We start from the raw sequence: 26,051 nt of genomic DNA, 5'->3' as shown, positions 1-26,051 counted from the left end.
TTTTCCACTGACTTAAATAATTCTAGAAACACAATAAGGGCTCAACGTACTCACTTTTGCCCTAGGTGAATACTTTAGTGGCGTAGTTTCTAAAATGGGGTCACTTATGGGGGTGCGCTATTGTTCTGACAGCTAGAATACTTTGCAAGATGAAGTGTGGCCTATAATTTGTATAATGATATCCTGAAAGCCAAATGGTGCTCCCACCATGTGACCATGCAACCAAATATGGCTTAAGCCAGGGTATTACCGAACACGGGACAAACAGCGTAATAAAATATGGGGTGCATTCTCTACTTTTCAGATGCAATGTAAAAAAAATATGTCCCACAAATGATGCATTTGTGGGAAAAAAAAAAAAAAAAAAGCTAATTTCGAATTTTTAAAACACTGACGTTGTAATAATTCCTGCCAAAAAACGATGGTGTTAAAATACTCACTGTACCCCCTAGCAAATACCTTGAGGGGTCTAGTTTTTAAAATGGGGTCATTGGGGGTCCTATGTTATACCATCTTCAAATTTCTGCAAACCTTGCATAGCACATTAAAAAAAAAAATTTGCTTTTCAAATTTTTCTAAATTTCAAGTTAAATTGTTAGGCTTCTAATTCATTTAAAAATTCATTTAAAAAAATAAATAAATGCTTTCATAATAAAGTAGACATCTGAAAGAATAAAAGTTTAATAAACTATTTGATCAGAAAGTATAAATATATGCAACCTATTAGTGTTAAAATAGCAAAAAATCTTTATTTTTTTTTAATTTCCAGATTTTTTTGCATTGTTAAAAAAAATTCTAATGATATCTGTTTACTTTCACTATGTACATGAAGAACAACGTGACAAAAAAACAATGTCAGAATAATCGTGATTGGCAAAACGTTATTCTCTAATAAAGTCAGACATCCCCGATTTGAAAAAAACAGGCCTGGTCTTTCAGGGGCGTACACGTTCAGTTGTATTGGTCCTTAAGGGGGTTAAGGTTAATGTCCCAGAGAACTTCTTTAATATAAATAAAATCCTATCACGATAATTTACAATTCCTACTTACCCTTCTCTTGGAAACTTCTGTTTTATTTCCACTTGATGATGACTTAGTAGTTCAGCTGTTTTTGCATTGAACACCTACAGAAGATACAAAATAAAAACACTTTTTGTCCATTCTTAGAACTATTACAGAAGAGCTGGATCTTAGCATTGTTAAATGATCCTGTAAGACCTAACCCATGCCTGCATTATTTTGTCTGGTTAAATGCCAGACACCATGTCTGAAACCTAATAAATTGGGATTCGTTAGCCTCTGTTTGTATCTGGTGTTCAACAGATACACTATTGCCATTTTTTCCACTGTTGCATCACAGTCGCAGTAGAGCAGAAATCTCAAAGGAGATGTGAATCTAGCCAATCCCATAATCCGACGAGCACAGGAAAAAAATAAACACATTGGGGGAGATTTATCGCACTGGCATGGTAAGAGTCTCTTTGTTGCCCATAGCAACATATCAGTGCCTGCTTTACCAGAGCAATAGGAAAAAAGAAAGCTGATAAGTGATTGGTTGCTATGGCCAACAGAAAGTATCTTTAGGATATTCTTTAGGATATTTGTAGGTGAGGGGCATGTTTTGTCAATTAAAAACCGCTTGTTAGGCCCCTTTCACACTATAAATTCTTCAGTTTTAAAGACCCATTAAATCCCATCTGGTCTTTACAAAATCCCATTACAGTCTATGGGATTTTTACATTATCAGCTTTAACCCGTGATAGCCCATTATCAATACTGGACGTTATTTTCTGATGGGAGAAAGAACAGAAGAAATTGGCTCATATAAAGGCTCTCTTAATAGATCTTAGAAAGGCTTTCTTACTATATTTTAGGCTGGGTTCACACCATGTTTTGTTAAATACGGCTGGGAGGAGGGGGGGCGGGGCCAACCGGAGTGAACCGCAGCCTCCGGTCGGCTGCTTTTTCGGCCGTATGCGGTTTCCCGACCGCAGGCAAAAACGTGGTCGACCACGTTTTTTGCCTGCGGTCGGGAAACCGCATACGGCCGAAAAAGCAGCCGACCGGAGGCTGCGGTTCACTCCGGTTGGCTCATAGACATACATTAAATACGGTTCCCGAATACGGCTGAGTGCTGGCGCCGCGATTAAGCCCCGCCCCCCTCCTCCCAGCCGTATACGGGAGCCGTATTTAACAAAACGTGGTGTGAACCCAGCCTTAGAAAGGCTCTCTTACTATATCTTAGAAAGGCTTTCTTAATATATCTTAGCACACGTGGCATATGTCCCAAAGCATAAAATGATATTTACACACAACATGTTTTTTTTTTTAGGCCTACTGCCAGTCAGGATATTGACCTCAATTGTTGCCATTATTATCCCATTACAATACACTTTCACTGTAAATAAAAGGTTGGTGTATTGACTCAAGGACTTTCCAAGGACAATAAAAGGTTGACTATTGGACATGATCCAGATGACAGAAAGCAAGAAAGCTGTGAGTGGGAAAAACTGACACATACAGTCATGGCCGTAAATGTTGGCACCCCTGAAATTTTTCTAGAAAATGAAGTATTTCTCACAGAAAAGGATTGCACTAATATATGTTTTGCTATACACATGTTTATTCCCTTTGTGTGTATTGGAACTAAACTAAAAAAGGGAGGAAAAAAGCAAATTGGACATAATGTCTCACCAAACTGCAAAAATGGACTGGACAAAATTATTAGCACCCTTTCAAAATTGTGAAAAAATAAGATTGTTTCAAGCATGTGATGTCCCTTTAAATTGGCACTGTCAGATACAAAAACTTTAGACATGTTGTAAAGCATGCAAAACCAATAGGTTTTGCAATTGCTTTCATTAGAAAATTTTCAGTATTTCATATTGAAATAGCCAGTCAAACAACTGCCCCCCCCCCCCCCCCACCTGCTTGGACACATACTAGTCCTGCTGTGTCCATGCATCATCACCTATGTCATGGACACACTTTCTTGATTGACAGCTGTGAGCGCAGGGCTCACAGCTAGAGGAAAAAATCCTCCCACTGTCAGTGAGGACAAGCTGGGAGTTGTAGTTTTGCTAATGCTAGGGGAGATGTGAGCAGACAGCATACTGAGGAAGGGGGTAGAGACCTGCCCAGTGAGGCCAAAGGGAGGGGCCCTTTGAGAGGAATTCAGACTAGTGAGCTAAATTAAAAGTGTAATAAAAAAATAAAGGTGCTAGACACATAAAAATTAGATGTACATGGTCAAGATTAGGTACTGAGTGATATAATAAAAGAACAATTTTTGTTGTATCTGACAAGTACGCTTTAAGCTCACCTGGGGCAAGTAACAGGTGTGGGAAATATAAAAATCACACCTGAAAGCAGATAAAAAGGAGAGAAGTTCACTTAGTCTTTGCATTGTGTCTGTGTGTGCCACACTAAGCATGGACAACAGAAAGAGGAGAAGAGAACTGTCTGAGGACTTGAGAACCAAAATTGTGGAAAAATATCAACAATCTCAAGGTTACAAGTCAATCTCCAGAGATCTAGATTTGCCTTTGTCCACAGTGCTCAACATTATCAAGAAATTTGCAATCCATGGCACTGTAGCTAATCTCCCAGGGCGAGGACAGAAGAGAAAAATTGATGAAAGGTATTAACGCAGGATAGCCCGGATGGTGGATAAGCAGCCCCAAACAAGTTCCAAAGATATTCAAGCTGTCCTGCAGGCTCAAGGCGCATCAGTGTCAGCGCAAACTATCCGTCGACATTTAAATGAAATTAAACGCTATAGCAGGAGACCCAGGAGGACCCCACTGCTGACACAGAGACATAAAAAAGCAAGACTACATTTTGTCAAAATGAATTGAGTAAGCCAAAATCCTTCTGGGAAAACATCTTGTGGACAGATGAGACCAAGATAGAGCTTTTTGGTAAAGCACATCAGTCTACTGTAAACGTAATGAGGCCTACTAAGAAAAGAACACAGTACCTATAGTGAAATATGGTGGAGGTTCAATGACGTTTTGGGGGAGTTTTGCTGCCTCTGGCACTGGGTGCCTTGAATGTGTGCAAGGCATCATGACATCCCATTGAACACCTGTGGAGAGATCTTAAAATTGCTTTTGGGAAAAGGCGCCTTCCAATAAGAGAGACCTGGAGAAGTTTTCAAAGTAAGAGTGGTCCAACATTCTGACTGAGAGGTGTAAGAAGTTTATTGATGGTTATAGGAAGTGACTGATTTCAATAATTTTTTTTCAAAGGGTGTGCAACCAAATATTAAAAGGGTACTCTGGTGAAAAAGTTTTTTTTTTTAAATCAACTGGTGCCAGAAAGTTAAACAGATTTGTAAATTACTTCTATTAAAAAATCTTAATCCTTCCTGTACTTATTAGCTGCTGAATACGACAGTAGAAAATAATTTCTTTTTGAAACACAGAGCTGTCTGCTGAAATCATGAGCACAGTGCTCTCTGCTGACATCTCTGTCCATTTTAGGAACTGTCCAGAACAGCATATGTTTGCTATGGGGATTTCCTTTTACTCTGGACAGTTCCTAAAATGGACAGATGTCAGCAGAGAGCACTGTGCTCATGATGTCAGCAGACAGTTCTGTGTTTCAAATGGAAAAGAATTTCCACTGTAGTATTCAGCAGCTAATAAATACAGGAAGGATTAAGATTATTTAATAGAAGTAATTTACAAATCTGTTTAACTTTCTGGCATCAGTTGATTTAAAAAATTTTCACCGGAGTACCTCTAAGTTTAGGGTGCTAATAATTTTGTCCAGCCCATTTTTGGAGTTTGGCGTTACATTATGACCAATTTGCTTTTTTTCCCTCCATTTTTAGATTAGTTCCAATACACACAAAGGGAATAAACAAGTGTATAGCAAAAAGTGTTACTGCAATCCTTTTCTGTGAGAAATACTTCATTTTTCGAAAAAATTTCTGGGGTTCCAACATTTATGGCCATGACTGTACATGAATCTGGCATTACAACATAAGCCTGTTGAGGACAAGAACATTAGAACATTACTTTGTTTTTTAATTAAGTTTTGAAATAGAATACCAACAAAGAAGACAAAAACCTTTCTAAATATAGCAATGCCATTAAAGGGGTATTCCAGGATTTTTTATTTTATTTGACTATGCTACAGGGGCTGTAAAGTTAGTGTAGTTCATAATATAGTGTCTGTACCTGTGTGTGACGGTTTTCTCACTATTCTTATGTGATTTTCACCCCAATATTTATTTTTACCAGCATACAAAATGACTGTTGTCTCAGATTTTTCCCAGGTTGCAATGCGACCGAGACCTGACTCACTAGTCAGATGATGACAGGGAGCCTGTCTGCTTCAGTGGGTGGAGGGATTGCTTGGTGGGAGAGAGATCCATCTGCAACTATTGCAACAGCTGTAGGCACCCTGATTGAAAACCACAGGTCTTTTGAATGGATGCAGCTCATTTATGTTTCAATGGGTGGGGTGGCTGATGTGTGGGAGGGAGGACAATGGAATTATGGGATTTGTGGTCAAAAAAAGAAAAGTCAAACAGGAAATACCAGTTCACAAAAAGCTAGCCACAGTGTTATGGTAATCTCACAACATAGCCATTTATCCCCAAGACAAGCGCAGATTCTTCCTAAGCATTTCCATTACTGTCTGCCAGGTACATACTAAAATCACCTTATGGTGGAGAACCCCTTTAAAGATTTGGCCACCTCAGACTGCTCATTCTAGAATATACTGGTCCAATGCAACTTGGATATTACATTCCAAATCTATGGCTACTACTTTTGCTTGTGGTAAACATGGTAATGTGTAACACAAAAGAACTGTAGCAATTGAGATTCTCATATGCAAAAGACATCAACTACAGTGTGGATAACATAGCATGAAAACATACATTTTTAAAACTTATAGACATACATCTAGAAAAAAATAAATCAGCAAGATAGCACAGAGGCTATATGGCGTCATACCAGTAAGGGCTTGTTCACATTAAGTTAGAGCTCCATTCAGGGAGCTCTGTTCGCAGATTGGCCCTCATATACTAAGCTAAAACGGACTAGTTTTTGTTGTTTTTTTTTGCCAAGTTATTTTGGTGCATAGTGTCTGAGACAGTGGCCCTGATTTACTAATGTAAACCAGACCTGTTTTGTCGGGTTGTGCATCTGAATTTCTGTCTGTGCCAGAATTTGTGCCAAAAAAATAAAAATAAAAAAATAAAAAACAACCAACCCCCCATTTTACTGAGAAAACCCCCAAAACAGGATGTGGTCGCCGGGGAAATGGGTGTGGTCACCGAAAAGGAGGAGTGTCTGACATTTTCATAAAATCCCAACATATTAAACTAAGGTTTCCACATCTGGAAAACCCGACAGATCAGAGCATGCGTTTAAAAAAATAATAATAATAATTTAGGGAAACTTTTAGAAATACAAAGGGAACAAAACCACAAAAAAGACTACACTCCAATCTTCGTTAATCATGGCCAGTGTGTGAGTGTGCACCAGGAAAATCCAACACACCCATTTACTATTGAATTCCCAGGAAATCCTGTGAATAAATGGATGGAAATTTCTACCAAGGAATAGCTGGTCAGAAAATGTTCCTGACTTGTAAATCTGTGAATCCCCATAGTAAAGAGAGAGGAATCCTAAAAGTCGGAAACAACATTTTCCACTAGTAAAAACCTGAAACTCTTACTAAATGAGGTCCAATCTGTTAAAATGACTGGAGATAAGAAAAAATGATTGCAGGTTAGTTTTTTCCCACTAGTAAACAATGCACACCAGACAGACATCCGAGAGACCCCATTTGAAGTCAATGAAACCACTTGAACCCGTCCCATAGACTTGCATTGAGGGGGCGGGGTGTGACATCATGAGGGGGTGGGGCTATGAAGTCACAAGCTCCCGACACAGTCTCCAGAGTTCGGAACAGTTTGTGGAGCGGAGTTCAGCGGAGTAACCCTTTAAGACTGATATTATAGCATAATATGATGCCTGTGACAGAGGCTGATCCATGCAGAAGGAACTGCTAAGCAATCCTATCCTATTAACCAAAGAAATATATTTTAAAGTAAGCGATTGATAAAGATATTCCCATAGTACATGCATTGACCGATCCTGAGGTATGCGCCATTTTTCACATGAAAAGCATTTTATAGCATAGAAAATATTTTGCACTTGCATTAATCCACAGTCACTTTTCAAGGACAACAGCAAAGTCTTCGGTCATGATTCTTACTACTCATGGCCAAACATGAACAATAAGTGTTCTGAACAAAGAAATGGGTTTTGTATTAACCAATCGTTTTTATTCAGACGGATGACAAACATTGGGTTCAAAGTTTTGACATAGAGCGGGAGAGTTAGTGAAAAAATAGTCTTAAACAATAATGCAGGACGTAGTAGCTAAAATACAGCTTGTGATGCAATCTGGTATAATGTGGATCCAAGACTACAGCTACAGGTTGATATGCGAGGATGGAAAAGAGACTGGCACAGTAGCATAGCAGCATTGCATGTATGAACAGTTTGATGCTATATAGAGATCTCACCCAACATGTGAACTTGGGCCGAATAAATAATACAGTCATCTGCTATGTGTCAGTTTTCACAGTTACGCACATATACAAACAGAGGGAAGGGACATTTGAGGTGATGGATGATTCATCTAAAGCTTTTTGTGTGGTTCCAAAGACACACATCACCTTTTGTTGTCGCCCAGGAAAGCATTATTTCAGGAACAGTAGTTTCCTTTCTCAAATAGAAAAGACTAAGCAAACCACACACAGCAACCACATTTAGGACAAAGCATAGAACATGTATGGAAATAGATTTTGAAGGGGTTACTCTACGAAAACTGATGCACTCAGGACCGGCCAGCAGTAACAGATCAGTGGGGATCCTACCAGAAACGCTGCTGTTTAAAGAGGATTTAGCATTCAAGGAATACTCCGATGGAAAACATTTTTCTTTAAATGAACTGGTTCCAGAAAGTTAAACAGATTTGTAAATTAACAAATAGCAGAAGTAGCCAGTGGTAAACGATGAAAGCTTTATTCGGATCTCAATAAAACCGCATGAAAAGATGGAAACAGCCAATAAGACAACTCACAGATAACGTGAAAATGTGTAGGTGGAGAAACGTATTGCACATGAATGAGAAACTGTACTAAAGACAAATCAAAAAATCAGTAATGTAATATAAAATCGGTTCTCAGGTTCAGGCCATGGGGTTGAATAGTGCGCAAATTATGAATCCAAAAAACTTCTCTATTTCGGAGGCGTCTAACACGGTCACCACCCCGTAATGGTCTGCGCACTTATTCTATGCCACAAAAAATCAGATCAGAAACATCACCGTGGTGAACATCACGAAAATGTCTAGAGAAACCGGAGATGTTCACGTGGTGCGGATTGCTTGCAGCTCAAATGTGTTCCTGGATACGTTTCTTAAGAGGGCGTATAGTACTGCCCGCATACATGGTCCTGCAGGTTTTGCAGCAAATATTGTACACTACGTATGTAGACTGGCAAATTATGAAAAAACTAATAGGAGATGTACAATTAGTGTTATAATCCATGACAACTTGTGTGGTGTGAACATATTTGCAAACCATGTATGTGGGCAGTACTATACGCCCTCTTAAGAAACGTATCCAGGAACACATTCGAGCCACAAGCAATCCGCACCATGTGAACATCTCCGGTGTCTCTAGACATTTTCGGCATGTTCACCACAGTGATGTTTCTGATCTGATTTTTTTGTGGCATAGAATGGGTGCGCAGAGCATTACGGGGTGGTGACCATGTTAGACTCCTACGAAATAGAGAAGTTTCTTGGATTCAGGATTTGCGCACTATTCAACCCCATGGCCTGAACCTGAGAACCGATCCTATATTACATTACTGATTTTTTTGCTTTGTCTTTAGTACAGTTTCTCATTCATGTGCAATACGTTTCTCCACCTACACATTTTTTCAGTCTTTTTTTACACGCTATCTGTGAGTTGTCTTATTGGCTGTTTCCTGTTTTTCATGTGGTTTTATTGAGATCCAAATAAAGCTTTCATCGTTTACCACTGGTACTTCTACTCTTTGTTAATATTACAATGGAGTTACTCGCCGTGCTGGAGATCCTGTGAGCTGACCATTCCTACAGATTTGTAAATTACTTCTATTTAAAATCTTAAAGAGGTACTCAGCTGCCCCAGCGTTCTGAACATTTTGTCATGGACAACCCCCTGTGCCGTCACACCGTGCCCCCTCAATGAAAGTTTATGGGAGGGGGCGTGGCATAACATCACGAGGGGTGTGGTCATGATGTCCTGCCGCCTGCACCCAGCATTCTAAACTAACGCCAGGTGCTGCACAGAGATCGTGGGGGTCCCAGCAGCCAGACCCCCGCAATCAGACATCTTATCCCCTATCCTTTGGAGAGGGGATAAGATGTCTAGGGGCAGAGTGCCCCTTTAATCTTTTCAGTACTTAGCTGCTGTATGCTCCATAGGAAGTTGTTTTCTTTTTGTATTTCCTTTCTGTCTGACCACAGTGCTCTCTGCTGACACCTCTGTCCATGTCAGAAACTGTCCAGAGCATAGGTTTGCTATGGGGATTTGCTCCCACTCTGGACAGTTCATAAAATGGACAGAGGTATAAGCAGAGAGCACTGTGGTCAGGCAGAAAGGAAATCCAAAAAGAAAAGAACTTCCTGTAGAGCAAATAGCTGCTGATAAGTACTGGAAGGATTAAGATTTTTAAATAGAAGTAATTTACATATCTCATTGACAAAGACAAGAAAGTGGGGAGAGCACACAAGGGGCTATATCACCTAGCAGTATGCGCAGCAAGGTTCACGGTGACCTCCGGTTAGAGTCTCCTGCGGGGTGCACGTACATAGATATGAAGTATCAAAATGAAAAACAAAAAGCACGTAAGTGTACTCACCGCAAGGCAGAGATAGTCGGGTCCAGGAGTCCAATGACGGGTAGCCGGGTCACGGCATAGGCGCTGGTGAAGTGTGGCGCTCGGAGGCTACGCCAGCAGTTTCGCACGTAAGTGCGTGCTTCTTCCGGCTTCTGAGAGGCCGGAAGAAGCACGCACTTACGTGCGAAACTGCCGGCGTAGCCTTCGAGCGCCACACTTCACCAGCGCCTATGCCGTGACCCGGCTACCCGTCATTGGACTCCTGGACCCGACTATCTCTGCCTTGCGGTGAGTGCTTTTTGTTTGTTTCATTTACAAATCTGTTTAACTTTCTGGCACCAGTTAATATAAAAAAAAAATCCTGTACTTTTTGTAGGGTCATTGCAAAGTACTTTAGGGTAGCCCAATTCTGTTAAATTAAACAGTGCTGAAATACCTTGTAATGCCGCTACAGAAAGTTCAATACAGAAAAGGTTGCAGCTTCTTAAAGTGCTGTGGCCTCTTTAAACAACTGATAGGTGGCGGTCCCATGAGTTGGACCCCCACTGGTCTATTAACAAACTCTTAGCCTGGTTTTACACAGCAGTAATTGGCTCAATATTTTGCATCAGTATCTGTATGCCAAAACTGGGAGTGGATCCAAAACACAGAAACCGTTTAAATCTGATGCACATATAATAAACTGCCATGTCTAAACAGTCCCAGTAAAACTAACTCCCCCAAGGCTTATGAATTAAAGCTGCTGTGCTGCCAGGTCGGAATCAGCCGTCATCCTCCGGCTACCCTGACAATCACTCCACGTCAAGGACTGTACCATTGGGTCTGAGTGAGTGGTCCCTATCAGACAGTAAATCTATTTTAAGCTGGCAGCTACTATTTACCAGCTATATCAATCTATGCTTCCTACTCTTTATATGCCCTGATGAACCCCGCATTGCTCCACATTATCTGTTTTGGGGGGGGGGGGGGGGAAACGCGTCAGGCTTATTACACCTTCGTGGTGTACAGAGTGGGCCATTTATATGGATACACCTTAATAAAATGTGACTGGTTGGTGATTTATTTTTTATTTTTCTTTCAAAAATTGACATCAATTCTATCAAAACATAGACGTACAAAAAACATTTACATTACAAATATTACACTCCCATACACCCCCCCCCCCCCCCCCCATAACTGGTTGGTCATATTAACTTCCTGTTTGTGGCACAGTAGTATATGTGAGGGGGAAAACTTTTTAAGATGGGTGGTGACCATGCCGGCCCTTTTGAAGTCGGTCAATTTGAATCCAACTTTAGTTTTTTCAATAGGAAGAGGGTCATGTGACAAATCAAACTTATTGGGAATTTCACAAGAAAAACAATGATGTGATGGTTTTAACGTAACTTTATTCTTTCATGAGTTATTTACAAGTTTCTGACCACTTATAAAATGTGTTCAATGTTCTGCCCATTGTGTTGGATTGTCAATGCAACCCTCTTCTTCCACTCTTCACACACTGATAGCAACACGGCAGGAGAAATGCTAGCTCAAGCTTCCAGTATCCATAGTTTCAGGTGCTGCACATCTCGTATCTTCACAGCATAGACAATTGCCTTCAGATGACCCCAAAGATGAAAGTCTAAGGGGGTCAGATCGGGAGACCTTGGGGGCCATCCAACTGGCCTACAACGACCAATCCACTTTCCAGGAATCTGTTCATCTAGGAATGCTCGGACCTGACACCCATAATGTGGTGGTGCACCATCTTGCTGGAAAAACTCAGGGAACGTGCCAGCTTCAGAGCATAAAGAGGGAAACACATCATCATGTAGCAATTTCACATATCCAGAGGCCTTGAGGTTTCCATTGATGAAGAATGGCCCCACTATCTTTGTACCCCATACCATCAATTTTTGTGTTCCAACATCTTGGAGGGATCTATGCAATGTGTGTTAGTGTCAGACCAATAGCTGTGGTTTTGTTTGTTAACTTCACCATTCACATAAAAGTTTGTCTCATAACTGAACAAAATCTTCTGCGTAAACTGAGGGTCCTGTTCAAATTTTAGTTTTGCACATTCTGCAGCACCTGAAACTACGGATACTGAAAGCCTGTGCTAGCATTTCTCCTGCGGTGTTGCTATCAGTGTGTGAAGAGTGGGAGAAGAGGGTTGCATTGACAATCCAACACAATGGGCAGCACATTGAACACATTTTATAAGTGGTCAGAAACTTGTAAATAACTCATGAAAGAATAAAGTTACATTAAAACCAAGCACATCATTGGTTTTCTTGTGAAATTCCCAATAAGTTTGATGTGTCACATGACCCTCTTCCTATTGAAAAAACAAAAGTTGGATTCAAAATGGCGGCCATGGTCACCAACCATCTTGAAAAGTTTCCCCCATCACATATACTAATGTGTCACAAACAGGAAGTTAATATCACCAACCATTCCCATTTTATTAAGGTGTATCCATATAAATGGCCCACCCTGTACAATTGCACAGGTTGTATATTGTAGGATTACCTTGTTGTAATAGGTGATGGTATTGGAGCCCCATTTATTTGTCTGAGCTCTCTTTCCATCTCACCTATACCTGATTTAAATTCGATTTTTTTTAGGACTATTTTTCTTATTATGAAATATTATTACAGCTTAAGTTTTAAAGAGCTAACTAATCTACTTCTGTGAATTGTTGTCCTACTAGCTCTAACCACAATCAGTCATCCTTTTACACTTTTCAGTGAATTTATTGGAGCACAGCACATATTTCCCAATGTATTGAGATCAGCTGAAGTTGAATCAGTTGGCCTGGGCCTCTGCTACAAGACATGCACATATGGTCTATATGATCTATAGGGCACAGGCTGCAGTCCCCGTGTATAGCAGTTTGTAGCTTGATGATAAGCAGCAGAGAAGTCAGATTTCATTTACCTTACAGCTTCCTTGTTCTATCTACAGATCACTTGTCTGAGAAGTGACTGACACGTCATCAATGCAGCGGAGAGTCACAATATGCAGCTGCCGTGGACAAATGTATCTATAGGACATGGTTGGCCCTACTATAAAATAGGAACGGATGAACAAAAATGAGGGAGTCATTTCTCTTTTTGTTTTATTATCTTACATTAGGTCAGAAATCTGTTTTATAGGGAACCAATCAGCAGCATAAAAATGGTGCACAAAGTGCGATCTCGACACACTATGAATTACTCTGAAATGCAGAGTTGTTTCAGAGTAATCATAGCTTAAAATTCAGCTGGGACCTGGGTAATTAAAGGGGTATTCCAGGATTTTTTTTTTATTTGACTATGCTACAGGGGCTGTAAAGTTAGTGTAGTTCATAATATAGTGTCTGTACCTGTGTGACTGTTTTCTCACAATTCTTCTGTGATTTTCACTCCAATATTTATTTTTTACCAGAATACAAAATTACTTGTCTCAGATTTTTCCCAGCTTGCAATGCGGCCGAGACCTGACTCACTAGTCAGCTGATAACAGGGAGCCTGTCTGTTTCGATGGGTGGAAAGATCGCTTGGAGGGAAACTGGAACTACTGCAACAGCTGTAGGCACCCTGATTGAAAACCACAGGTCTTTTGAATGGATGCAGCTCATTTATGTTTCAATGGGTGGGGTGGCTGATGTGTGGGAGGGAGGAAAATGGAATGTGGTCAGACAGAAAAGAACTAGACAACTTCCTCTGGAGGATACAGCAGCTGATAAGTACTGGAAGGATTAATATTTTTTACTAGAAGTAATTTACAAACCTGTTTAACCCCTTAACGATCCCTTTCTATAATGCAGGGCCACGGCATCACAGCAGGTCAGGCCCGGCCTCCAACAAGGGGCGGGACCCGTGGCTAATAGCGCGCAAACAGCAAAATCACTGATCAATGTTATCCTATGGAATAACAATTATTAATGTAAAAGATCAGTGTGTGCAGTGTTATAGCCCCCTATGGGGTCTATAACATTGCAAAAAAAAAAAAAAAAAAGTTAAAAAATAAGTAATAAAAGATCATTTAACCCCCCTTTTCCCATAAAAAAAAAAAAAATGTAAATAAAAATAAAACATATGTGGTATTGCCACGTGCAGAAATGTCCAAATTATAAAAATATATTAATTAAACCGCACGGTCAATGGTGTATGCGCAAAAAAACTTCCATAGTCCAAAATAGCGTATTTTTTATCACTTTTTATATCATGAAAAAATTAATAAAAAAAGTGATCAAAAAGTCCAATCAGTACAAAAATGGTACTGCTAAAAACTTCAGCTCACGGCGCAAAAAATTAGCCCTCATACTGCCCTGTACATGGAAAATTTAAAAAAGTTATAGGGGTCAGAAGATGACAATTTTATAAATTTTTGTGCATGTAGTTATGTTTTTTTCCAGAAGTATGACAAAATCAAACCTATATAAGTAGGGTATCATTTTAATGGTATGGACCTACAGAATAAAGAGAAGATGTAATTTTTACCGATAAATGTACTGCGTAGAAACGGAAGCCCCCAAAATTTACAACATTTTTTCTTCAATTTTGTCGCACAATGATTTATTTATTTATTTTTTAAATCATTTCGCCGTAGATTTTTGGGTAAAATGACTGATCATTACAAAGTAGAATTGGTGGAGCAAAAAATAAGCCATCATATGAATTTTTAGGTGCAAAATTTAAAGAGTTATGATTTTTTTAAAGGTAAGGAGGAAAAAACTAAAATGCAAAAACAGAAAAACCCCGGGTCCTTAAGGGGTTAACTTTCTAGCACTAGTTATATACATACACACACACACACACACACACACACACACCGTATTTTTCGCCGTATAAGACGCACTTTTTCTTCCCCAAAACTGGGGGGGAAAAAGTTGGTGCGTCTTATACGGCGAATACACACACCTATCGCGGCGGTCCCTGCGGCCATCAACGGCCTGGACCTGCGGCTAATACAGGACATCACCGATCGCGGTGATGCCCTGTATTAACCCTTCAGACGCGGCGATCAAAGCTGACCGCCGCGTCTGAAAGGAAAGTGACACTAACCCGGCTGCTCAGTCGGGCTGTTCAGGACCGCCGGGGTGAAATCGCGGCGTCCCGAACAGCTTACAGGACACCGGGAGGGACCTTACCTGCCTCCTCTGTGTCTGCTCCGTGCCGGGATCCCCTGCATGGCCGGCGCTCTCCTTCGACATCATCACGTCGTTGCACATGCCGCCCCGTCATCCAATAGGAGCGGCGTGCGTAGCGACGTGATGATGGCGACGGAGAGCGTGGATCCCGGGGAAGAAGACGTCCGGAGCGTCAGGGACGCGGCGACAGCAATGGAGCATGCTGGGAGTTATAGTTTTGCAACATCTGGAGGGCCGCAGGTTGAAGATCACTGTTGGGTTCAGAATATTTTTTTTCTAGATTTTGTACCTTTAAAATTGGGTGCGTCTTATATGCCGGTGCGACCTATAGGGCGAAAAATACGGTATCGGTATATATAAATGTTTTCCACCAGAGTACCCCTTTGACTTAAAATAAGTACAATAGTTAATAGCATATCATGCAGTTCTTTGATATAACCACATACCTTAAAGAAGGGAAAATCAACTAAATAAGTCCAACCATTGTACAACAAAACATTTACCAAAAACTGCTTTGACGTACCAAGATGTTGTATTTCATAATCATTTTTTCATCGTTTCGATGTATACCTCATGGTACACGTTAAACTGAATGCCTTTGTATGGAATAAAGCAGTCTGAAGTATTTATTCAGCAAACAAATTAAATAAATCAAGAAATATCACCCAAATGAAATGTCATTATGTAAAGTTATAATACGGTGTAATATGCTTCTAATACCTGTGACTGTCTCGTTTCCATGCATGGGATCCACACCTGGAAGTGCTGTAATAAAAGTCTTTTTATTTTACTATTGTCTCCAACCTCTCAGTATTTAAAAAGGTACTCCGCCGAAAAAAAATCGTATCCCCTATCCAAAAGGATAGGGGATAAGATGTCTGATCGCGGGGTCCAGCGCGGCCCCCCAGTCATCCGTGCACAGAGCGAACTCCCCTCCATGCCAGATGACTGGAGACTACAGCTGCCACACCCCCTCCATCCAGGTCTATGGGAGGAGGAATGACAGCTACGTTCTAGCAATCACGCCCCCTCCCATAGACATGAATGGAGGGGGCGCAGCAAGACTACTCGGAAGCTCCAAGCTTCGGTGCTCTGGCCGCCGGAAGATCACGAGGGTCCCCAACGGCGGGATCCCAGCGATCAGACATCTTATCACCTATCCTTTGGATAGGGGAAAAGATGTTTTTTGGCTAAGTACCCCCTTAATGTGGCCAGAGACAATATGTTATAAGTCACATGGTCTCCAGGGGACGTAGCTATGCTGTAGTCAAGTGGGTGGATGGATAACATTTCTTTAACCTGTTGGGGACGAAGGGCGTATGGATACGCCCTTGCGTCCTGGTACTTAAGGACGAAGGGCGTATCCATACGCCCGTGGGAATTTCGGTCCCCGCCGCGCGCCGGGTGGGGACCGGACCGGGGTGACTGCTGATATTTATCAGCAGGCACCCCGTGCAAATGCCCAGGGGGGTCACCCCCCCCATGTCGGCGATCGACGCAAATCGCAAGTGAATTCACACTTGCGATTTGCGCCGATTCCGGGTCATTACGGGTCTATAGTGACCTGGTGACCCGGAATAGAAGGGGGAATCGGGGTTGTCTAAGACAACTACGATCCCCCTGAAGGGATAGGAGTGAGGTGGCAGGGGTGTCACCCCTCCTATCCCTGCTATTGGTGGTCTAGACGCGACCACCAATAGCAGATCGGGGGCGGAGGGGTTTACTTTCGTTTTCCCCGTCCTGCCCACTCACAATAGGCGGGGCAGAACGGGGAACCGAAGGGGACCGGGCGCCGAAGGTCCACTTACCCCTCCGGAGGCTGCGGGCAATGGTGATCGGCGGGCGGCGACTGGGTGGCGTGCGGCAGAAGAAGACGGCTCCCTGGATCCTACGGAAGCCGGTAAGTTGCCTAGCAACATCTGGAGGGCTACAGACTGAGACTGTAGCCCTCCAGATGTTGCAAAACTACAACTCCCAGCATGCCCAGACAGCTGTTTGCTGTTTGGGCATGATGGAATATGTAGTTTTGCAAGAGCTGGAGGGCTGCAGTTTGAGACCACTATATAGTGGTCTCTAAACTGTATCCCTCCAGATCTTGAAAACTACAACTCCTAGCATGCTCAAACAGCTCTTTGCTGTCTGGGCATGCTGGGATTTGTAGTTTTGCAACATCTGGAGGGTCACAGTTTGGAGATCACTGGGCAGTGGTCTATAAACTGTAGCCCTCCAGATGTTGCAAAACCCAGCATGCTCAAACAGCAAACAGCTGTCTCACCATGCTGGGAGTTGTAGTTGCGTAACCTCCAGCTGTTGCATAACTACATTTCCCAGCATGCCCTTCGGCGATTAGTACATGCTGGGAGTTGTAGTTTTGCAACAGCTGGAGGCACACTGGTTGGAAAATTCTGAGTTAGGTAACAGAACCTAACTGAAGGTTTTCCAACCAGTGTGCCTCCAGCTGTTGCAAAAGTACAACTCCCAGCATTGAAACAGGATTTTGAAACAGCTGGAGGTTTGCCCCCCCATGTGAACGTACAGGGTACATTCACACGGGCAGGTTTACAGTAAGTTTCCTGCTTCAAGTTTGGTCTGCGGCAAATTTTCCGCCGCAGCTCAAACTCCTAGCGGGAAACTCACTGTAACACAGCAGTGCGAATGTACCCTAAAAACACTACACTACCACATAATAAAGGGTAAAACACTACATATACACCCCCTTACACTGTCCCCCCCAATAAAAATGAAAAACGTATTGTACGGCAGTGTTTCCAAAACGGAGCCTCCAGCTGTTGCAAAACAACAACTCCCAGCATTTCTGGACAGCCACTGACTGTCCAGGCATGCTAGGAGTTAAGCAACAGCTGGAGGCACCCTGTTTGGGAATCACAGGTGTAGAATACCCCTATGTCTACCCCCTATGCAATTCCTAAATTAGTCCTCAAATGCGCATGGCACTCTCTCATTTTGGAGCCCTGTCGTATTTCAAGGAAATAGTTTAGGGCCACATGGGGTATTTCCGTAATCGTGAGAAATTGCACTACAAATTTTGGGGGGCTTTTTCTCCTTTTACCCCTTATGAAAAGGAAAAGTTGGGGGCTACACCAGCCTGTTAGTGTAAAAAAAAAAAAAAAAAAAAAAAAAAAAAAAAGGTTTACACTAACATGCTGGTGTTGCCCCATACTTTTTATTTTCCCAAGCAGTAAAAGGGGAAAAAAAAAAAGACCCCCAAAATTAGTAACGCAATTTCTCCTGAGTACGGAAATACTCCATATGTGGGCGTAAAACGCTCTGTGGACGCACAACAAGGCTCAGGAGTGAGACGCACCATGTACATTCGAGGCCTAAATTGGTGATTTGCACAGGGGTGGCTAATTTTACAGTGGATCTGACAAACGCAAAAACATAAATACCCACATGTGACCCCATTTTGGAAACTACACCCCTCACGGAACATAACAAGGGGTATAGTGAGCCTGAACACCCCACAGGTGTTTGACGAATTTTCATTAAATTTGGATGGGAAAATAAAAATAAAAAAATGTTTTCACTAAAATTTTCACAAGGGAAAATAGGAAAAGTGCCACCCAAAATTTGTAACCCCATTTCCTCTGAGTAAGAACATACCCCATATGTGGATGCAAAGTGTTCAGCGGGCGCACTACAATGCTCAGAAGAGAAGGAGCGCCATTGGGATTTTGAAGAGAAAATGTGTCTGGAATTGAAGGCCACATGAGTTTACTAAGCCCCCATAGCACCAGAACAATGGACCCCCCACATGTGACCCCATTTTGGAAACTACACCCCTCATGTAGTGTATTAAGGGGTACAGTGAGCATTTACGCCCCACATGTGTCTGACAGATTTTTGGAACAGTGGTCCGTGAAAATGAAAAATTTTTATTTTTCATTTGCACAGTCCACTGTTCCAAAGATCTGTCAAACGCCAGTGGGGTGTAAATACTCACTGCACCCCTTATTAAATTCTGTTCTGGCACCACAGGGTGCTTTGTAAACACACATGGCCCGACTACTATTCCAAACGAATTATCTTTCCAAAAGCTCAATGGCGCTCCTTCTCTTCTAAGCATTGTAGTTCACCCGCAGAGCATTTTACGTCCTAACATGGGGTATTTCCATACTCAGAAGAGATGGGGTTACAAATTTTGGGGGGCATTCTCTCCCATAACCCTTTGTAAAAATTGTAAATTTGGGGAAGAAACTGCACTTTAATGAAAAAATTATTTTTTTTCATTTACACATCCGATTTTAAGGAAAAGTTGTCAAACACCTGCGTGGTGTTAAGGCTCACTGGACCCCTTGTTACGTGCCTTGAGGGGTGTAGTTTCCAAAATGGTATGCCATGTGGGGTTTTCTGCTGTTCTGGCACCATAGGGGCTTCCTAAATGTGACATGCCCTCCAAAAACCCTTTCAGCAAAATTCACTCTCCAAAATCCCATTGTTGCTCCTTCCCTGCTGAGCCCTCTACTGCGCCCGCCGAACACTTGACAAACACATATGAGGTATTTCCTTACTCGAGAGAAATTGGGTTACAAATTTTTGGGGGCTTTTTCTCCTATTACCACTTGTAAAAATTCAAAAACGGGGTCTACAAGAACATGCGAGTGTAAAAAATGAAGATTTTGAATTTTCTCCTTCACTTTGCTGCTATTCCTGTGAAACACCTAAAGGGTTAACAAACTTACTGAATGTCATTTTGGATACTTTGAGGGGTGCAGTTTATATAATTGGGTCATTTCTGGGGTATTTCTAATAGGAAGGCCCTTCAAATCCACTTCAAACCTGAACTGGTCCCTGAAAAATTCTGATTTACAAAATTTTGTGAAAAATTGGAAAATTGCTGCTGAACTTTGAAGTCCTCTGATGTCTTCCAAAAGTAAAAACATGTAAACTTTATGATGCAAACATAAAGTATCAAATAATAATTAGAACCAACTAATAAGTGTTCCAAACAGGTGTGCTTAATACATAACTTTTACTATATTTCTTATTTAAAATCCACCAATAATAAGAAAGTGCCTGTGTATTCCAACACCAATTAAAAATTGGACAAAGAATTGGTCGTCACCATTAGTAAACAAGCATGTTGAGGCTCTGCTGGGCCCTGCCAGCCCCAAATGCACAAATGGATTAGTATACAGAACCGCCGACGCGTTTCTACCACCTGGTAAACGGTGGTTTCATCAGGGAAAGGTTAAATATAATTGACCAAAACATGTAATCAAGCTTGTGGTGTGTGCAGCATAACGTCCCCTCATAGCAAAGTATATAGCATCATTGGACTAGTACAGCGGGCTCAATTGATCCTGTAAGGAAAAGAAAGTGCTCCACTCCTGTGTCCTAAAAAGAAATGTTTTTGGGGGCCAGTAGTCCGTAGCTGCTTCTACCACGGTTAGCTGTTTCAAAGTACGGGCACGGCATTACCTGCAGTTGCGCAGGGAGTCGGAACTCAGTCCAGCTCTACTCGTTTGGTGTAGCGAGGTGCCGGCATCTGTCTTGGACAGACGCCGGCATCTCGCTACACCAAGCGAGTAGAGCTGGACTGAGTTCCGACTCCCTGCGCAACTGCAGGTAATGCCGTGCCCGTACTTTGAAACAGCTAACCGTGGTAGAAGCAGCTACGGACTACTGGCCCCCAAAAACATTTCTTTTGAGGACACAGGAGTGGAGCACTTTCTTTTCCTTACAGGATCAATTGAGCCCGCTGTACTAGTCCAATGATGCTATATACTTTGCTATGAGGGGACGTTATGCTGCACACACCACAAGCTTGATTACATGTTTTGGTCAATTATATTTAACCTTTCCCTGATGAAACCACCGTTTACCAGGTGGTAGAAACGCGTCGGCGGTTCTGTATACTAATCCATTTGTGCATTTGGGGCTGGCAGGGCCCAGCAGAGCCTCAACATGCTTGTTTACTAATGGTGACGACCAATTCTTTGTCCAATTTTTAATTGGTGTTGGAATACACAGGCACTTTCTTATTATTGGTGGATTTTAAATAATACATAACTTTTACTATATTTCTCAAGCACACCTGTTTGGAACACTTATTAGTTGGTTCTAATTATTATTTGACTCTTGATGCTGAGGTGATCCCTTGTAATTTGGCTAAGACGCATAGCCTGTACATATACTGTGTTTTTTATATAAGCAAACATAAAGTAGACATATTGTATTTGTGAATCAATATATAATTTATTTGGAATGTCTATTTTCCTTACAAGCAGAGAGCTTCAAAGTTAGAAAATTGCTACATTTTTCATAAAATTTTGGAATTTTTCTCCAAGAAATGATGCACGTATTGACAAAAATTTACCACTACCATAAAGTAGAATATGTCACAAAAAAACAATCTCGAAATCAAATTTATAAGTAAAAGCATCTCAGAGTTATTAATGCTTAAAGTGACAGTTGTCAGATTTGCAAAAAAAATGCTCCCGTCCTTAGGGTCATAATGGGCTCCGTCCCCAAGGGGTTAACAAATCCCTTCCATTCTGCTATCCACCCATCCACTGCAGCACAGTCATGTCCCCTGGAGTACATGTGATGTATAGCATATTGTCTCTGGCCGTATGGCTTGCTGGGAAATGTCAGAGACAACAGTCAAATAAAAAGTATTGCACTACAGCACTTCCTGGTGTGGGTTTCATGCATGAAAATAGGATGAAGTGGCGCATAGCATATAACATCATATAGCATGAATAAGTAATAGAAGCATATTACAAAGTATCATAACTTGGCATCATGGGCTTTAAAGGGGTACTCCTGTGGAAAACTTTTTTTTTTTTTTTTTTTTTAAATCAACTGGTGCCAGAAAGTTAAACAGATTTGTACATGACTTCTATTAAATAATCTCAATCCTTTCAGTACATTTTAGGGGCTGTATACTACAGAGGAACTGCTTTACTTTTTAGATTTCTCTGATGTCATGACCACAGTGCTCTCTGCTGACCTCTGCTGTCCATTTTAGGAACTGTCCAGAGTAGGAGAAAATCCCCATAGCAAACATATGCTGCTCTGGACAGTTCCTAAAATGGACAGCAGAAGGTTTCCATTTGAGTACCCCTTTAAGGTTGAAGAAAGTAAAATCCTGGACTATAGCTTTAACCCCTTAAGGACTCAGCCCATTTTGGCCTTAAGGACTCAGACAATTTAATTTTTACGTTTTCATTTTTTCCTCCTCGCCTTCTAAAAATCATAACTCTTTTATATTTTCATCCACAGACTAGTATGAGGGCTTGTTTTTTGCGCGACCAGTTGTCCTTTGTAATGACATCACTCATTATATCATAAAATGTATGGCGCAACCAAAAAACACTATTTTTGTGGGGAAATTAAAACGAAAAACGCAATTTTGCTAATTTTGGAAGGTTTTGTTTTCACGCCGTACAATTTCTGGTAAAAATGACATGTGTTCTTTATTCTGAGGGTCAATAAGATTAAAATGATACCCATTATTATATACTTTTATATTATTGTTGCGCTTAAAAAAAATCACAAACTTTTTAACCAAATTAGTACGTTTATAATCCCTTTATTTTGATGACCTATAACTTTTTTATTTTTCCGTATAAGCGGCGGTATGGGGGCTCATTTTTTGCACCATGATCTGTACTTTTTTTTGATACCACATTTGTATATAAAAAACTTTTAATACATTTTTTATAATTTTTTTTTAATAAAATGTATTAAAAAAGTAGGAATTTTGGACTTTTTTAATTTTTTTTCGTTCACGCCGTTCACCGTACGGGATCATTAACATTTTATTTTAATAGTTCGGACATTTACGCACGCGGCGATACCAAATATGTCTATAAAAAATGTTTTTTACGCTTTTTGGGGGTAAAATAGGAAAAAACGGACGTTTTACTTTTTTATTGGGGGAGGGGATTTTTCACTTTTTTTTTACTTTTACTTTTACATTTTTTAACATTTTTTTTTACACTTGAATAGTCCCCATAGGGGACTATTCATAGCAATACCATGATTGCTAATACTGATCTGTTCTATGTATAGGACATAGAACAGATCAGTATTATCGGTCATCTCCTGCTCTGGTCTGCTCGATCACAGACCAGAGCAGGAGACGCCGGGAGCCGCACGGAGGAAGGAGAGGGGACCTCCGTGCGGCGTTATGAATGATCGGATCCCCGCAGCAGCGCTGCGGGCGATCCGATCGTTCATTTTAATCGCGAACTCCCGCAGATGCCGGGATCTGTATTGATCCCGGCACCTGAGGGGTTAATGGCGGACGCCCGCGAGATCGCGGGCGTCGGCCATTGCCGGCGGGTCCCTGGCTGCGATCAGCAGCCGGGATCAGCCGCGCATGACACGGGCATCGCTCCGATGCCCGCGGTTATGCTTAGGACGTAAATGTACGTCCTGGTGCGTTAAGTACCACCTCACCAGGACGTACATTTACGTCCTGCGTCCTTAAGGGGTTAAGTTATGGTACAAAGACTAACTGCATTAGTCTTCTCATCCAATGACCCCATGTCATACAGTATTTCTTCACTTACTGACAGGATACTTGAAAAGAAGAAATTGCACCATTATGCAAATATTAAACTCTGCTAAAGAGGCCATTAAGAAATATTAAAGCAACACTAAAAAAAAAAAAAAAAAAAAAAAAAAAACACTAAAGATTAAAACATTACCAATAAAAGGGGGGTTGAAAAACAGTATTCTACAACAGTGACAAAAGTTTTGCTGAAAAATGGAGTGCTGGCCTTCTGGCCTTACACATGCAAATCAATCTGGAGGGTGGGGGTGCAATTTCAGGGGGGCATTTTGTGGCTGTTCTCAGGATCAGGGAGGGTCCCAGCAGTCCGACCCTTACCAAACGGCTTGTTATCCATATCCTGTGAATTTGGAATAACTTCTTACTATGGGGATAACTTTTGACCTTTTTCTACTGAGGTCTCACGTGCCTCTAGCCGCAGCTCTAGAAACATTAATGCACTAGCGGCACCGAAGGTTAGAATTAATACAACTTATAACCAAAGTAAGAACAATATCACTAGCAGCTAACCCAAGCATAAACCATATATTTATTTGGATTAATAATTTCTACTATTCATTAAAGGAGTTCTCCAAGTTAAACTTTTAACCCCCGCTGTGCCCGGGCTGTAAAACTATACATAATAAACTTTCACTTACCTGCCTACGATCCCCCGTTGTTCCGATATGGCCGTCCCGTTCTCCGGTCCCGGTCTCTTCTACTTCCTGCGGATCGGTGACTTCACTCTGCGCTCAGCCTATCAGCGGCTGTAGCAATGTCCCGTCGCGGCTGCTGATGGGCTGAGCGCAGAGTGAAGTCACCGACCCGCAGGAAGAGGAAGCTGACAGGGACCGGAGCACGGGCGGCGATATCGGAACAACGGGGGATCGTAGGCAGGTAAGTGAAAGTTTATTATGTATAGTTTTACAGCCCGGGCACAGCAGGGAATAAAAGATTTCAGTTGGAGAACTCCTTTAATACTCAACAAAATCAGTAAAAAAAGGTTGAGAAGCACTGTGCTAAACCATGTATACAGGAAAGATCCTTTTAGTGAAGATGTTTGGCACTACAAATATTAAATGGGCACTGTCAGATTAAAAAACGCATTACAGTCATGGCCGTAAATGTTGGCACTCCTGAAATTTTTCAAGAAAATGAAGTATTTCTCACAGAAAAGGATTGCAGAAACACATGTTTTGCTATACACGTTTATTCCCTTTGTGTGTATTGGAACTAAACCAAAAAAGGGAGGGAAAAAAAGCTAATTGGACATAATGTCACCAAACTCCAAAAATGGGCTGGACAAAATTATGGGCACCCTTTCAAAATTGTGGAAAAATAAGATTGTTTCAAGCATGTGATGCTCCTTTAAACTCACCTGGGCCAAGTAACAGGTGTGGGCAATATAAAAATCACACCTGAAGGCAGATAAAAAGGAGAGAAGTTCATGTAGTCTTTGCATTGTGTGTCTGTGTGTGCCACACTAAGCGTGGACAACAGAAAGAGGAGAAGAGAACTGTCTGAGGACTTGAGAACAAAAATTGTGGAAAAATATCAACAATCTCAAGGTTACAAGTCCATCTCCAGAGATCTAGATTTTCCTTTGTCCACAGTGCGAAACATTATCAAGAAGTTTGCAACCCATGGCACTGTAGCTAATCTCCCTGGGCGTGGATGGAAGAGAAAATTTATGAAAGGTGTCAATGCAGGATATTCCGGATGGTGGATAAGCAACCCCAAACAAGTTCCAAAGATATTCAAGCTGTCCTGCAGGCTCAGGGATCATCAGTGTCAGCGCAAACTATCCGTCAACATTTTAATGAAATGAAACGCTATGGCAGGAGACCCATGAGGACCTCACTGCTGACACAGAGACATATAAAAGCAAGACTACATTTTCCCAAATGAACTTGAGTAAGAAAAAAACCTTCTGGGAAAATGTCTTACGGACAGATGAGACCAAAATAGAGCTTTTTGGTAAAGCACATCATTCTACTATTTACCGAAAGCGGAATGAGACCTACAAAGAAAAGAACATAGTACCTACAGTAAAATACGGTTGGCTCATTTTTGCCCCGTATGCGGTTTTCCCACCGCACCTAAAACCGTAGTCGACCACGGTTTGAGGTACGGTGGAAAACCACATACAGTGCAAAAATGAGCCGACCGGAGTCAGCGTTTCACTCCGGTCGGCACATTGAAATTAATTACATACGGGCGGCATATGGCAGGGATACGGGAGCGCAAGGTTTTAGCTACCCTCAGCCGTATGAGGTCCTGTATTGGTAAAAACGTGATGTGAACCCAGCCTGAGAGAGGTGTAAGAAACTTATTGATTGTTACAGGAAGCGACTGATTTCAGTAATTTTTTCCAAAGGGTGTGCAACCAAATATTAAGTTAAGGGTGCCAATAATGTTGTCCAGTCAATTTTTGGAGTTTGGTGACGTTATGTCCAATTTGCTTTTTTTCCTCCCTTTTTTTGGTTTA

At 41.5% G+C, this 26,051-nt stretch overlaps 1 protein-coding gene across 4 annotated transcripts in view; it reads right to left on the bottom strand.

Moving 5' to 3' along the window:
• GK (glycerol kinase) overlaps positions 1-26,051 on the bottom strand; it is a 100,541-nt gene that overhangs the window by 58,357 nt on the left and 16,133 nt on the right. For all 4 annotated transcript variants that reach the window (XM_056556136.1, XM_056556139.1, XM_056556137.1 and 1 more), the window contains exon 2: positions 1,051-1,124. In XM_056556136.1, coding sequence (XP_056412111.1) covers positions 1,051-1,124 — 74 coding nt within the window. The remainder of the gene's footprint in view (positions 1-1,050; positions 1,125-26,051) is intronic.

This window comes from Hyla sarda, chromosome 2, assembly GCF_029499605.1.
Source record: "Hyla sarda isolate aHylSar1 chromosome 2, aHylSar1.hap1, whole genome shotgun sequence".
Lineage (NCBI taxonomy): Eukaryota > Metazoa > Chordata > Amphibia > Anura > Hylidae > Hyla > Hyla sarda.
Note: the sequence above shows the minus strand (reverse complement) of the source record. Positions and strands in the feature narration are given on the sequence as shown.